The 16,828-nt window shown below is 42.0% G+C and overlaps 1 protein-coding gene across 4 annotated transcripts in view; it reads right to left on the bottom strand.

The window, feature by feature from the left end:
- Positions 1-16,828, bottom strand: part of nphp4 (nephronophthisis 4) — a 191,766-nt gene that overhangs the window by 47,054 nt on the left and 127,884 nt on the right. For all 4 annotated transcript variants that reach the window (XM_024384500.2, XM_042303891.1, XM_024384503.2 and 1 more), the window contains 3 exons: positions 14,150-14,337; positions 10,496-10,656; positions 8,590-8,758 (listed from right to left, as the gene is read on the bottom strand). In XM_024384500.2, the coding sequence (XP_024240268.1) occupies positions 8,590-8,758; positions 10,496-10,656; positions 14,150-14,337 (518 nt within the window). The remainder of the gene's footprint in view (positions 1-8,589; positions 8,759-10,495; positions 10,657-14,149; positions 14,338-16,828) is intronic.

Here is a 16,828-nt window from a genome sequence, read left to right as displayed (position 1 = left end):
ATTCTATTTTTGCTCCATTATAGTGGCCACTATAGTAGACATCGATCAAGTGCACAATGCTACATGTGTGGAAAAATAACGTTCACTGAGTAAAACATTTCATAATCCCCCCTCACTCACACACGTGTTGCTATCAAATTCAACACAACAAGAGCATCATCTTTGGGCTACACTGTACATTATTACATTGTACACTTTCTGCCTGTGGACATCTGTTCTACAATGTGCCAGCAGAGCATGACACCCTTTGTTGGAATAATTGATCTCTTTCAGGCAGAGAGTACAGCTGGCATACCCCTTCTTATCCACTGTAAAAAAAGTGAGAAAGAGGGAAAGTCTATGGTGTTCCTTTCACCTCTATGGTGGCATCCATCTTAAGCCAGGCCCAGCTCCAGCTGCACTTGTTTAATAACAAGCAATGCCTACTTTTCACCTAATTCTCTCATTCTGAAAATTAACCACAAATTATAGAGGGAAAACATTAGTTCACAGATAGTAGTTAGTTCATTGGCTAGTTAACTAGTTAACATTTCACATAGATTGCCAGAGTACAGTAAGCAACGAATGCGTTATAACGTGAGGAACGGCAAGAAGTCGTATACCAGTTAACACTATAGCGAATTGGTTAGGTTACTAATGTTAGCTCATCTGATGTAACGTTAACTAGCTAACGTTAGCTGACTTTATTAATAAGCTAAATTTCACACCATGAACTCAATTATTTGATCAGATAAGTTTCTCTGGCTTGCTAATGGAGAGTTCAATCCAGCTAGCAAGATACTTAACAATGCTAACAATACTTGTTCCACCACACTTTCTCCCTCACCTCAAACTTTCCAAATGCCAGTTGTTTTTTATTTACAGCTCATGAAGTACGCTTCATCACCTTCTCACCCGGTCTCTGTGGTCAGGCTTCTCACCAAACGTTACCTCTTCGTTATAGTTCATTGGACATGCTGCTGTAACTGGCAAGCTGCCTATCTACTCTCCGCTGTCCCTCGAGCGCACGCTGATGCTGTAACTAGCAAGTTGGTTGTCTCTTCTCTCTTCAGTCGCGTGCTGCACTGCATTCTGTTATGTGAACGATTGGCTGAGCCTTGGATTCAGCCAGTATTTCTCCAAACGTGTATCATTTGTTCACTTACAGCCAGGAGGTATCCAAAGCCCCCCCAAAAAACCTCTCATCAGATCTATACGAATCACGTAGGTCACTTATTTTGGATTCAAAATGGCGATTTTCGACAAAAGGCAACTAGTTTGTATCCCTGTAAATCTTTGAGCAAGATGAGGTGTGTCCATAATAAAGCAAGTATGTCCATAATAAAGCACGGCTAACTTCTTAACAGCACTGTCACCAATGCAGGTCCTACAGGCCCTAGTTTTGTCGCACCTGGACTACTGTTCAGTCTTGTGGTCAGGTGCCACAAAAAAATGCAATTGGCTCAGAACAAGGCAGCAAGGCTGGCCCTTGGATGTACACAGAGAGCTAATATTAATATGTCAATCTCTCCTGGCTCAAAGTGGAGGAGAGATCGACTTCATCACTACTCGTATTTACCCATGCATACCCCACAAGACATGCCACAAGAGGTCTCTTTTAGAGGTCAACCGATTATGATTTTTCAACGCCGATACAGATACCGATTATTGGAGGACCAAAAAAAGCCGATACCGATTAATCGGAGGATTTTATTTGTTTATGTGTAATAATGACAATTTCAACAATACTGAATGAACACTTATTTTAACTTAATATAATACATCAATAAAATCATTTTAGCCACAGATAAATAATGAAACATGTTCAATTTGGTTTAAAACCTGTTACAGATTCAGGTTCCCAGTTGGGAACCGACGTTAACTGGGACGTGGCGCATGGAACGCAAAAATATTCTTAGAAATATTTAACCTCCACACATTAACAAGTCCAAAAGCTCAAATGAAAGATAAACACCTTGTTCATCTAGCCAGCAAGTCAGATTTCTAAAATGTTTTACGGCGAAAACATAGCACATATTTATGTCAAACCACCACCAAAGACACAGCTAATTTGAATTAGCCACGTTGAACAAAATATGCAATCAACAACTGCAGGATTAAAAGAAAAATAATTCACTAACCTTTTGAAAATCTTCATCAGATGACAGTAATAGGACATGTTACACAGTACATTTATGTTTTTTTCAATAATATGCAATTTATATCCATAAATCTCTGTTTACAATGACGCCATGTTCAAAAAATGCTACTCAGATGTCCGGAGAAATGATGATATCTGCCGGAGCTAACGTCAGATAACAAGCAATACACATCATAAACTTTGACTAAATATACATGTTCTACATATAGTTAGAAAGATACACTTCTTCTTAATGCAACCGCTGTGTTACATTTATTTTTAACGTTACAGAATTCGTTCACTAGGCTATAATATGAGACGGCGCTCAGAAATTAGCATTATGTCTCCTCTATCTCGGAGTCCACAGAAACCCATAATTAACACATAAATATTCCCTTACCTTTGATGTTCTTCGATCAGAAGACGTGGAAGGAGTTATACTTACCAAAAACTGCGTTTGGTTTTCAAGTCTGTGTCTTTAGGTTATCAAACACGACAAATTCCGGTCGAAATGCAGGCAAAATTCTAGTGGATGCGCATCAAAACTTCAAAATTACATATTATATGTCGACTAAACTGGTCAAACTAAGTGCAGAATCGAGCTTTAGCATGTTTTAAACATAGAAAACAATCCTTAGCGTGAACAGACAAACCTACATCGTTTGGTGAATCTTGGAACAAAGAGAGCTCCGGACCCGACATGCGCATGAAAGTGCATGTATTTTCGCGTGACCCGGAGGTTTCGGCCCGCCAAAACTCGAGGGAGCGCGCGATTCTCACAATGAGAGGCCCCACTGAAAGGGGACATCGCGCTGAAGAGATAGGAACTGTTCACAGATCTGTAGCTGGTTGGGAAGGGTGGGGGCGATGACGTCAAAGTTGTCCCAACTTTTCTGTTGTCAAGAGAGAGTTTGGGAGAATGGCTGCCCTGAGAGTTCTGCTTTACATAGAGACATAATTTGAACGGTTTTAGAAGCTTTAGAGTGTTTTCTATTCAATAATAATTATTATATGCATATATTAGCAATTTTTGACAGATTTCTTTTCTGTTTACTATGGGCACGCAATTCCTCCAAAGGGGGCAGTAGTCAGCCCTATCCTTAACAGGTTTTAAATAATACAAAAACAAAGTGTTCGAGAAGAAAGTAAAAGTTCAATATGTGCCATGTAAGAAAGCTAACGTTTAAGTTCCTTGCTCAGAACATGAGAACATATGAAAGCTGGTGGTTCCTTTTAACATGAGTCTTCAATATTCCCAGGTAAGAAGTTTTAGTTATTATAGGAATTATAGGACTATTTCTCTCTACACGATTTGTATTTCATATACCTTTGACTATTGGATGTTCTTATAAGCACTTTAGTATTGCCAGTGTAACAGTATAGCTTCTGTCCCTCTCCTCGCTCCTACCTGGGCTCGAACCAGGAACACATCGACAACAGCCACCCTCGAAGCAGCGTTACCCATGCAGAGCAAGGGGAACAACTACTCCAAGTCTCAGAGCGAGTGACGTTTGAAACGCTATTAGCGCGCACCCCACTAACTAGCTAGCCATTTCACATCGGTTACACCAGCCTAATCTCGGGAGTTGATAGGCTTGAAGTCATAAACAGCGCAGTGCTTGAAGCACAGCAAAGAGCTGCTAGCAAAACGCACGAAAGTGCTGTTTGAATGAATGCTTATGAGCCTGCTGGTGCCTACCATCGCTCAGTCAGACTGCTCTATCAAATCATAGACTTATTTATAACATAATAACACACAGAATTACGAGCCTTATGTCATTAATATGGTCGAATCTGGAAACTATCATTTCAAAGAAAAAAAAGTTTATTCTTTCAGTGAAATACGGAACCGTTCCGGATGTCATCCCTAAGTCTAAATATTGCTGTTACATTGCACAACCTTCAATGTTATGTCACAATTACGTAAAATTCTGGCAAATTAGTTCGCAATGAGCCAGACGGCCCAAACTGTTGCATATACACTGACTCTGCGTGCAATGAATGCAAGAGAAGTGACACAATTTCATCTGGTTAATATTGCCTGCTAACTTGGATTTATTTTAGCTAAATATGCAGGTTTAAAAATATATACTTCTGTGTATTGATTTTATGAAAGGCATTGATGTTTATGGTTAGGTACACGTTGGAGCAACGACAGTCCTTTTTCGAGAATGTGCACTGCATCGATTATATGCAACGCAGGACACGCAAGATAAACTAGTAATATCATCAACAATGTGTAGTTATAACTAGTGATTATTATTGATTGATTGATTGTTTTTTTACAAGATAAATGTAATGCTAGCTAGCAACTTACCGTGGCTTCTTACTGCATTCGCATAACAGGCATGATCCTCGTGATGCAGGTGGTTAGAGCATTGGACTAGTTAACCGTAAAGTTACCAGATTGAATCCCTGAGCTAGGTAGACAAGGTAAACATCTGTCGTTCTCCCCCTGAACAAGGCAGTTAACCCACCATTCCTAGGCCGTCATTAAAAATAAGAATGTGTTCTTAACTGACTTGCCTAGTTAAATAAAGGTCCAAAAATACAGATTTCCGATTGTTATGGAAACTTGAAATCGGCCCCAATTAAATCGGCCATTCCAATTAATCGGTCGACCTTTAGGCTCTTTACAGTCCCCAAGTCCAGAACAGACTACGGGAGGCGCACAGCACTACATAGAGCCATGACTACATGGAACTCTATTCCACATCAAGTAACTGATGCAAGCAGTAAAATTAGATTTTAAAGAATATATATAAAAATACACCTTATGGAACAGTAGGGACTGTGAAGCAACACAAACATAGGCACAGACACATGCATACACACACACATAAACATGGGTTTTGTACTGTAGATACGTGGTAGTGGTAGAGTAGGGGCCTGAGGGCACACAGTGTTTTGTGAAATATATGAAAGTATTGTAATGTTTTCAAAAGTGTATAAAACTGCCTTAGTTCTGCTTTGGCAGCAGCTAATGGTGATCCAAAATAAATAAAAATCCATGCTCGTGATAATTAAAACGGATATCATTTGATGTTTGATATATTTTCCTTGGATAATGAAAGTCTTCCAGACACTCTGTGTGTACACACACTTTTTCCATAAACTGTATTCTTCACATACTGTAGCTCATTCTAATGTACACAACATGGCAAAAGTATGTGGACACGCCTTCAAATTAGTGTATTTCAGAAACACCCGTTGCTGACTGGGGTATAGAATTGGGCACACAGCCAAGAAATCTCAATAGACACACATTGGCAGTAGAAAGGACCGTACTAAAGAGCTCATTGACTTTCAACGTGGCACCGTCTTAGGATGCCACCTTTCCAACAAGTTAGTTTGTCAAATTTCTGCCATGCTAGAGTTGCCCCAGTCAACTATAAGTGCTGTATTTTATTTTTGTAATATATATATATATATATATATATATATATATATATATAGATAGAGCTTTCATCAACTGCATCACTTCCAATATATACAGTACTAGTCAAAAGTTTGGACACACCTACTCATTCCAGGGTTTTGATTTTGTACTATTTTCTATAATAATAATATAACAATACTTTTAACAAAAATGTTTATTTTCAATTTACAATATGTAGAATCAATGAGAATAGCAAGGATATGCATATTCTTGATACCATTTGAAAGGAAACACAGTTTGTGGAAATGTGAAATTAATGTAGGAGAATATGCACAATTTATATTTTGGCCACTAGTGGGCAGCAGTTTATGTGCAAAGTTTTAGACTGATCCAATGAACCATTGCGTTACTGTTCAAAATGTTGTATCAAGTCTGCCCAAATGTGCCAAATTGGTCAATTTATACATTTTCAAGTACATAACTATAGAGAACATACAAAAATGATATGGTAATAATTGTTTTTAGTTTACACACTCCCAGGAATGTCATAAATAATGGATAGTTAATGGATTAGCTTCCCTACTGAACAGACACTAACCTTCACACATCTAGATTTGAGTATAAAAATAGATTTTATCAAACAAAACTATGCTACATTTATCTCTGGGAACCTCAGGATGACAAATCAGAGCAAGATTACTGAATGTAAGTACATTATTTACCTTCAGAGGTGAATGTATCAAACCAGTTGCCGTGATACATTTTTGTTGTTGTTGTGCACTCTCCTCAAACAATAGAATGGTATTTTTTCACTGTAATAGCTACTGTAAATTGGACAGTGCAGTTAGATTACCAAGAATTTAAGCTTTCTGCCCATATAAGACATGTCTATGTCCTGGGAAATGTTCTAGTTACTTACAACATCATGCAAATCACATTAGCGCACGTTAGCTCAACCGTCCCGCGCGGGGGGGACACCGATCCTGTAGAGTTTAAACTAGTTCAAACACTCCCCCCTATTTTCTCTTTACTTTTTTTGTCTTCTCTCCCACCACCTGCTCGATCTCTCTCCGTCTCGCTCTTTCCTTCTCTTTCTTTACCTCACTCTTCCCACCCCTATCTCTCGCTTCCACTCAGAGATTCCCCCCCATTGTTGTTGGGGTACTGTGCCGAGAGATAGGGGCCCTGGTGAGCTTCACTAACAGAACATAATCTCTCCACCACCTCCATCTGTCTTGGCAGTAGGTAAATTCCAGCTCTCCTTCAAGCACGCTAATGACCATCTCTCACAGAGGAACAAATAAGATGAGAGATTCATTAAGGCTTGATGAGAGCCAACAGAGGAAGACGGGGGGGGTTGGAGAGAGAATTGGAGTTAGCAAGAGAGAGAAAGAGAGATGGAGTGAGATAGAGAGTGGAAGCGAGCGAGAGAGAGTGAGTAAGGTAGGGATGGGGTGAAATAGAGCTAGAAAGAGAGCTTCAGAGACAGGGAGAGAGGAAGTGATAGAGAGGTAGCTAAAGAGAGAGCGAGAGAGAGCGAGAGATGGATGGATGGATAGAAGGAGAGAGCGCTACAGAGAGAGATGGAGGTGCTCGGTGTGCACAGGGCTGATTCATGGGCATCCTCGTCTGTTAATTGATTCCAACTGTCGGCTGCTGGGAGACAAAGCCAGGCCTGATGGATATCTAAGTCTTGATTGGAAATTACATGCCAGACGTTTCCAATTTCTCACTGCGCTCTTACCCTGCTTTAGGAGATAAGCAGGGAGGAAGCGAGTCGTATTAGAACCACAATTACTCTGTCGGAAAATTGGGCTTTTCGAGGCCCAACGGTGATATGTACTGTTTATGAGTGGGTATTATTTATTCCGACAACGAACGACGAAACTATCGACAGCTGCCGTGACACTGTGGGGCTAAAACACTTCAATTGGATGACTGCTTGAAAAGCGGGCGTCGTGTCCCGAAAGCCCAGCACATAGACTACAATCCAATGTCACCCAAGCACACAGTGTAACGTATGTGACATACAATCAAGCTTTACTACTGTGTGCTCCCATCCAAGTCTGTAGTTCGTTACAGTATGTGTGCTCTCCAGACTCCTTATCCCTATCCATATTGTCCTGGTAGACAGTATGAGTGTGCTCTCCAGACTCCTTATCCCTATCCATATTGTCCTGGTAGACAGTAAGAGTGTGCTCTTCAGACTCCTTATCCCTATCCATATTGTCCTGGTAGACAGTATGAGTGTGCTCTCCAGACTCCTTATCCCTATCCATATTGTCCTGGTAGACAGTATGAGTGTGCTCTCCAGACTCCTTATCCATATTGTCCTGGTAGACAGTATGAGTGTGCTCTCCAGACTCCTTATCCCTATCCATATTGTCCTGGTAGACAGTATGAGTGTGCTCTCCAGACTCCTTATCCCTATCCATATTGTCCTGGTAGACAGTATGAGTGTGCTCTCCAGACTCCTTATCCCTATCCATATTGTCCTGGTAGACAGTATGAGTGTGCTCTCCAGACTCCTTATCCCTATCCATATTGTCCTGGTAGACAGTATGAGTGTGCTCTCCAGACTCCTTATCCCTATCCATATTGTCCTGGTAGACAGTATGAGTGTGCTCTCCAGACTCCTTATCCCTATCCATATTGTCCTGATAGACAGTATGAGTGTGCTCTCCAGACTCCTTATCCCTATTGTCCTGGTAGACAGTATGAGTGTGCTCTCCAGACTCCTTATCCCTATCCATATTGTCCTGGTAGACAGTATGAGTGTGCTCTCCAGACTCCTTATCCCTATCCATATTGTCCTGGTAGACAGTATGAGTGTGCTCTTCCTAAACTTCAGCCAACCATCTATTGAGGGTTAGAGTAGGTGTGCTTTTCTTAATACTTACTTCCTTCCTTAGGCTACTTCACTTCTACCTTCACTCTTTGTGGAGCGCAATGCCTCACCAACTGTACCATTTCACTGTTCCAGTTTAAGTTTCCTGTTATTGACACCTGGTTACAATTGTTACCCAATTAAATCAGCGTTGAATAGTAGATGAATATACTTCAGTAATAAATGCAGTGCTCTCGTCCTTACCCACGTTGCCCAGGCGCAGATGGAGCCGACCTTTGATGGTGGTGAAGACACTGATCGGGTTGGGGGCCCGGTGCAGGCTCACCGGCACACCTTCACCCATGTACTCTGTGGTGATGACCTCCAGCTCATGAGTGGCCTGTACAGCTGGACGGCCCTGCCGCAACATATGCTGAATGACAGAGATGCAGGGGTGCGTTCAGAGACACAGCAAGATAGGGGCGTGTTTAGAGACACAACACAAACAAACAAACAAGCAAGCAGGAGGGCCCTGACACAACATATGCTGCCCGGAGACACAACACCAGACAAACTACTGACGCAACATATGCTGCACAGAGACAGATCAAGATAACCAGATGGAAAAAAAACATAACCTGACCATCCATCTTCTGCTCCTACTGGCTTTTGCAGGTTCTGCCATTACTCTCCTGAAGTTGCCGGTAATAGGCTACATGAGGAGTCAGCGGCAGAGCTAGAGCGGTGTTTGTCAGACCATGAGACCCCGAAGATTTTAAATCCTGAAAATCGGTCTTCTCACGAAATTGGTAGCGTCCGAACCGATTGGCCTACAAACTAATGGGACCCCACTGTGGATAGGGGAGATTCTCACAGACAAGATGGTGTTCTCCGGTGCCGGATTTAAGAAACGATTTACGATTTATTTAAGTATAAAGGTAGTTTTGTGCCTACCCCAAAAAAGTGGTTATATTTATATATATATACAGTTGAAGTCGGAAGTTTACATACACTTAGGTTGGAGTCATTAAAACTAGTTTTTCAACGATTCCACAAATTTCTTGTTAACAAACTATAGTTTTGGCAAGTCGGTTAGGACATTTACTTTGTGCATGACACCAGTAATTTTTCCAACAATTGAAATAATCGGTCTGTAAACACTTATAATTCAATGTATCACAATTCCAGTGGGTCAGAAGTTTAAAGACACAGTCAACTTAGTGTATGTAAACAGCTTAGAACATTCCAGAAAATTATGTCATGGCTTTAGAAGCTTGTGATAGGCTAATTGACATCATTTGAGTCAATTGGAGGTGTACCTTTTTAAGTATTTCAAGGCCTACCTTCAAACTCAGTGCCTCTTTGCTTGACATCATGGGAAAATCAAAAGAAATCAGCCAAGACCTCAGAAAAACAATTGTAGACCTCCACAAGTCTGGTTCATCTTTGGGAGCAATACCACATTCATCTGTACAAACAATAGTACGCAAGTATAAACACCATGGGACCACGCAGCCGTCATACCGCTCAGAAAGGAAACGCATTCTGCCACCTAGAGATGATCGTACTTTGGTACGAAAAGTGCAAATCAATCCCAGAACAACAGCAAAGGACCTTGTGAAGATGCTGGAGGAAACAGGCACGAAGTGTCGATATCCACAGTAAAACGAGTCCTATATTGACATAACCTGAAAGACCGCTCAGCAAGGAAGAAGCCACTGCTACAAAACCGCGATAAAAAAGCCAGACTACGGTTTGCTACGGCACATGGGGACAAAGATCGTACTTTTTGGAGAAATGTCCTCTGGTCTGATGAAACAAAAATGGAACTGTTTGGCCATAATGACCATTGTTATGTTTGGAGGAAAAGGGGAGGAAGGCAAGCCCAAGAACACCAAAAAGTCAAGGGATCTGAACACTTTCCTGAATGCACTGTATATACTATAACAAATTGGCTGAGTCTGGCCAAAAGTAGAGCACTTTATGGTGAATTGGGTGAGCCTGGTCAAAAGTAGTGTGAATAGGATAGCCACAGTGCCAGTCTGTTTCCCAGGCTAGATATAGTGAAACATAGGGTGTCATGTGTGGTAGAAAAAAACAAGGACAACTGCCAGTCAGAGTGTGCCGTCTGACCATGTGAGGTGAGGCTAATAGGCCTGTCTTACTGTACCTTGAGCCCCAGGGCTGTGGAGCCGATAAGCAGGAGGGATTGGCTGTCCCACACATCCACCTGCAGAGTGTGCAGGGCCAGGTAGCGCAGGAACCAGCGTCTCTCACCCGGCTGCAAGAATGCCCCGTCCACACGGAACTGCAGCTGGAGCCCCGGGGAGCCTGGAAAGAGAGAGATGATACCATAGAGATAAAATTACAAGAACTGGATCCCCGTTCAAGTCAATGGCTCTGTAATGAGTGGACCGGCAGCCATTTTGAGTGTACCCGTAGTAATTCTATTTCTATGAAAGATATAGCACATTGAAGAGGGAGGGACACGGCTACGTACACATTCACATATTTAAAACACAGAGAAAGCATACACACTCATATGGAGTCATACTATATGACAGTTACAGTGGGGCAAAAAAGTATTTAGTCAGCCACCAATTGTGCAAGTTCTCCCACTTAAAAAGATGAGAGAGGCCTATAATTTTCATCATAGGTACACTTCAACTCTATGACAGGCAAAATGAGAAAAAAAATCCAGAAAATCACGTTGTAGGATTTTTAATGAATTTATTTGCAAATTATGGTGGAAAATAAGTATTTGGTCACCTACAAACAAGCAAGATTTCTGGCTCTCACAGACCTGTAACTTCTTCTTTAAGAGGCTCCTCTGTCCTCCACTCGTTACCTGTATTAATGGCACCTGTTTGAACTTGTTATCAGTATAAAAGACACCTGTCCACAACCTCAAACAGTCACACTCCAAACTCCATTATGGCCAAGACCAAAGAGCTGTCAAAGGACACCAGAAGCAAAATTGTAGACCTGCACCAGGCTGGGAAGACTGAATCTGCAATAGGTAAGCAGCTTGGTTTGAAGAAATCAACTGTGGGAGCAATTATTAGGAAATGGAAGACATACAAGACCACTGATAATCTCCCTCGATCTGGGGCTCCACGCAAGATCTCACTCCGTCAGGTCAAAATGATCACAAGAACGGTGAGCAAAAATCCCAGAACCACACGGGGGGACCTAGTGAATGACCTGCAGAGAGCTGGGACCAAAGTATCAAAGCCTACCATCAGTAACACACTACGCCGCCAGGGACTCAAATCCTGCAGTGCCAGACCTGTCCCCTGCTTAAGCCAGTACATGTCCAGGCCCATCTGAAGTTTGCTAGAGAGCATTTAGATGATCCAGAAGAAGATTGGGAGAATGTCATATGGTCAGATGAAACCAAAATATAACTTTTTGGTAAAAACTCAACTCGTCGTGTTTGGAGGACAAAGAATGCTGAGTTGCATCCAAAGAACACCATACCTACCGTGAAGCATGGGGGTGGAAATATAATGTCTTGGGGCTGTCTTTCTGCAAAGGGACCAGGACGACTGATCCGTGTAAAGGAAAGAATGAATGGGGCCATGTATCGTGAGATTTTGAGTGAAAACCTCCTTCCATCAGCAAGGGCATTGAAGATGAAATGTGGCTGGGTCTTTCAGCATGACAATGATCCCAAACACACTGCCCGGGCAACGAAGGAATTTGCAAATAAATTCATTAAAAATCCTACAATGTGATTTTCTGTATTTTTTTTTTCTCATTTTGTCTGTCATAGTTGAAGTGTACCTATGATGAAAATTACAGGCCTCTCTCATCTTTTTAAGTGGGAGAACTTGCACAATTGGTGGCTGACTAAATACTTTTTTGCCCCACTGTATATCGTATCGGCACATAAGTATTGTGACACTATTGTATTGTGAGCTCCTTGGTAATTCCCAGCCCTAGTGCACACACACGTACTGTCCTATAAGGTCAATTCAGGATAAAAGCTCACGTTAAATTAGGCTAATGAATTGAAAATGGCCTTTTTTAGGCATCGAATTTCGATTAATCTAAAATATGTGTGTGTGTGTGTGTGTGCTCGTGTTTGCCTGTGTGTATTTGGAAGCAAGGTGCGAACGTCTCGTAAACAGTGCCTCGTTAGTACATAACACATCAAACACCAAAGCAACCCTTCAAGCCCCCCATCGACAATCGATTATACCAAGGTTACACCAATGTTTAATTGAGGGTTTAAAACAAAGAATTATCAAAAGACCAGACACAGCGGTCTTGGCGCAGTGGTCTAAGACACTGCATCGCAGTGCTAGAGGCGTCACTACAGACCCAGGTTCGATCCCAGGCTGTATCACTACCGGCCGCGATCGGGAATTCCATAGGGCGGCGCACAATTGGCCCAGCATCGTCCGGGTTAGGGGGAGGTTTGGCCGGGGACGCTATACTTGGCTCATCAAGCACTAGCGACTCCTTGTGGCAGGTTGGGTGCCTGCAGGCGGACCTGGCCATCAGTTGGCTGATCATGTTTTGGACGACGCATGACTTGACCTTCGCCATCCCGAGCCCGTTGAAGCGATGAGACAAGATTGAAATTGTGGAGAAAAAGGGGGTAAAAAAAAAAGAAGACATGATCTTATTCACACAAAAGATGGTGAATGGAAAAAGAAAAGCCATGGCCCCCTATTCCCTATGTAGTGCAAGCATTACTTTTGATCTGGGCTCTATAGGGAATAGGGTGTTATTTGGGATCCCTATGACGCATGTCCTCAGCCCCGTGTCCCTAGCCACCTCCGTGCAGCCGTGTCACCCCTGACGTCACCTTGCCGTATATCTTTCATGCTGCCATGGTACAGTACATCATGTCTGGTCTAAGAGCTTCTGAGAGAAGCAGCTTTTACAGTATCTTATGCTTGAAGACACATCTTGCATGCTAAAGACAATTCCATCCTGCTCTTAATTTGAGCAAGTTTGCAACAGCAGGAAAAAAAATCTTGCCGCAACAGGAAATGTGAATTATTATGTGGATTATAATTAATGTCCATTTTTGTCGGGGTTCATGCATTTTTTGTTACGGTAAATCAAGTAAAATTTCAAAGTGGAAATCACAGACTCCAGAAGCCTTTTTAAAACTCAAATACACTACAGGTTTGGATTTCCTGATGTGCAGGAAAATTCTCAGCAACAAATGAGTGGTCAAATTAAGATCCTAAATCTGTAATACAGTTATACACACACAGAGACAGAGAGAGAGAGAGAGAGAGAGAGAGACTTGGAGCTTGCATACATATGTAAATGTGTTCATGATCATGTACAATATGTTCTGGGCACACATCATGGGTGGGTGAAGAGAAGGAGGTGGGTGTGGGACAGGAGCAGGGGTGTCATTCAATACCACTCAGGGACTGCATTCCAAATGGTGCCCTATTCCCTATATAGTGCAATTCCTTTGATCAGAGCCCTATAGGCCCTAGTCAGAAATAGTGCACTATATAGGGAAAGGGTGCTATTTGGGATGAACACACAGTAGCGGTACTAATATCTAGGCCGTTTCCTTAGGCCCTATGCATGAGCTCTATGATTGAATAGGAGTGTTTGCAAATATTCAACAGACATGGGTTCAAATACTATTTGAAATACTTTGTGTTTTATTTAGCCTGCTTGGAGTACCAGATCAGCAGGGTTTGCAAGTTAGCGCAACTATTCTACTGGTTCCATTGAGCCAGGCAAACTCAATCAAGCCCAGCTAAAATATTTGAAATGATTTCAAATAGTATTTGAATTCACATCTGGTTGGTATAGTTCAAAATGTTTCCTCTGGTCCCCTTACCAGAGTTGACTGTTCCATCCTTGTTAATGACGGCCAGGACACAGGGTGGCGTCTCGCTGGATTTCTTCGGCAGCTTGTCGATGCCCAGTAGTTTCAGGCGCTGTGTGGTCACTGGTGGGAAGCGGTAGAGCTGGAAGGTGAAATGAACAGAGTCTGGCCAGTTGCTGCTCCCCCCTTGCTGTGGTATCCTTTGGGCAAACAGGAAGAGAGGAAACAAAGGTTACACAGTTTATTTATGCTAAACCCTTACATTACATGATGTAACCTGCATGTACTGTAGTACACACTATTCACATTGAACATTACTTCATACACTACAACATAGCTTCATACACTAAATCCTAATGTTATATGACGTTGACTTCATGTACTCCAACATACAGTAGGTGCTATTCACAGTTTTTAACCCTGACTTAGTCTACAATGTATACCACATTCACCATTCTCAAACTACACTATTACGCTAAAGGCTATATCAGTTAAAGTAGGCCATCTTGATTTTTTATGAATTGATTACACTTTTGCTTTGCTATATTTAGTCTATGTTGTATATATTCTATATGTTGTCAATGTACAGAATTTGTCTATTTTCCGTATAGCAAATTGCCCCTTGGGGGATAATTAAAGTCTGCTACTCAACACAGTACACAGGCATTTGTTATATTCACTTTAATATTACGTTCTACTTGGAATATCATCGCTGAGCTTCCGCCAAGTATGATTTTTTTTTTTATCGAACCAATCCATGTGCAGTGGGAGAGCACATTTAGGATTTAATAACACCCATTTAAAAATGTCATGAAATCAAATTGAATCAGAGAGTCAGATCAGTCAATCATTCAGCTTCGTCGGTTTCCTGGAAACAAAAATCAACACTTTTCCCCCACATCCCCGTCCCTACAGACGTGTCCTTTTTACAGTTCCTTAAAAGGACAAAACCAATAGTGTTCTGAGATTAGGAGGGCTAAATCACTTAATGAAACCTCCATAAATCAGAGACTGATAGAAAAGGTGCCCTCTCCGCAGCTATAGGCCTACAGCATCACACCTTTAACAACCATAGATGGATTCATCTTCGGTGATAAAATCAATGGCCCTACTCTATCAAAACCTGTTGTAACCCTGTATCTGGGGGTAAAATCCTATTTTAGTTCCATTTTTTGTACAATGAGAAAGCATGCTTGTTCTGATTGGCAGTGAGAAGTATTCTTTTTTTCGTTGTAATGATGGGACCAAATTACTTGCTTTCAGAGCAAGAGGAATGTAGCTTTTGTCCTAGTCTGGAAATCAACTATAGGTGGTAGAGTGATTCAATCTAAATCAGTCCTCAACTTTCTTCTATTTCACACGACTTAAAACGACCACCCTGTGAGCGTATTAGCACTAAACACAAACAATCTCCACACACATACTCTCCAAACCGTGGGTGGGCCCAAACTCTCGCCCGCCGTCCCCTCAGTCTCGGTGCTTGGAATAAATGAGCTGCGAGTGAGATTAGGACGGAAACGATTACTTCTCTATTTCCCCGCGAGAAGATTAGCAATCAATCATTGGGCATTATATAAATGGGAGGAGAAGCGTTTAGGGTGAGGCAGTCACTGTGAGGCCCACCGAGCACGAATGGTATCAAAACCACCACGTTGAAGTGGAATTTAATAAGAGCAAAGTCTGACCCCGGAGACACACAGGCAGAGATTCCCGTGATAAAAAGGCTGGCGCAAGCTAATGTCTCTATGTGGCTACTGAGATTGGGGCTGTGTCCCAAATGGCACACTATTCCCTATATAGGGCACAGTGCACAATATAGGAAATAGGGTGCCATTTCTGACACAGCCGGACATTAATATTCTTCCAGTAAACAGACAAGATTGATAATTACAGCATTGTAGAGAGAGACGCAGAAATGATATCAGTCATTCCGGAGACTCATTGGTTCAGTCATTCCCCCTTGCCCGCTGTACCCGTTCATCATGTTTATTAGGTCATTTTGTTAGGGAAACAAAGTGTGTCGTGCCCATTGTTTCAGAGCGAGCCGCGAATGCCGAGGACTCTTGGAGAGCCTTCAAGTTGGCATGAAGTATGTATTTGTGAGGTGGTTGAAATTGTTTTAGTGAAAATGCTGAAAGGCCTACAAGCCTGACAGTAGTGAGCAGCTGAGATGGCAGGAAAAAGGTTAACGTCGAGCTTTATAAAATTAAATACCCCTTTTTTTTATTACAAAATGTCTCATCCTTAATTTCCCCCCACTTACGGCACTTTGAGCGTATCTGTTGATTCCTTTTATGTGAGGTAGACTACTGTAAATTGCCAGCCTGCAATTCAGTCAGAGAGGTAATCGTCAAAACATAAAAGCTACCATTATGTTTCAAACTGCGCTGAAGCCTCAAAGCTGCAGCCACAAAAGAAGTGGCTGTACCTTGCTCGCAGGGCCGTCGGTGATGCATATGACAAATGCCTGATGCTTTTATCTTGGGGATGACAGAGCTGATGACAAAATAAAAGTCAGGCTTTGGCAGAGGGGACAGCTGCAGGACCTGGGATGTATTTGACAAGGCTTTGTGTGTGTGTGTGTGTTTTTGTGCGTATGTTTTCATGCGTGTGTGTGAGCCTTAAATTGGCAAGAGTAAGTGTGTGTAAGTGCACTGAAGTAATCTTGGCTGGACGTCAACATCACAAAGC

The sequence above is a fragment of the Oncorhynchus tshawytscha genome, linkage group LG22 (genome assembly GCF_018296145.1).
Source record: "Oncorhynchus tshawytscha isolate Ot180627B linkage group LG22, Otsh_v2.0, whole genome shotgun sequence".
In the NCBI taxonomy this organism is placed as follows: Eukaryota; Metazoa; Chordata; class Actinopteri; order Salmoniformes; family Salmonidae; genus Oncorhynchus; species Oncorhynchus tshawytscha.
This window is presented reverse-complemented; position numbering and strand designations above follow the sequence as displayed.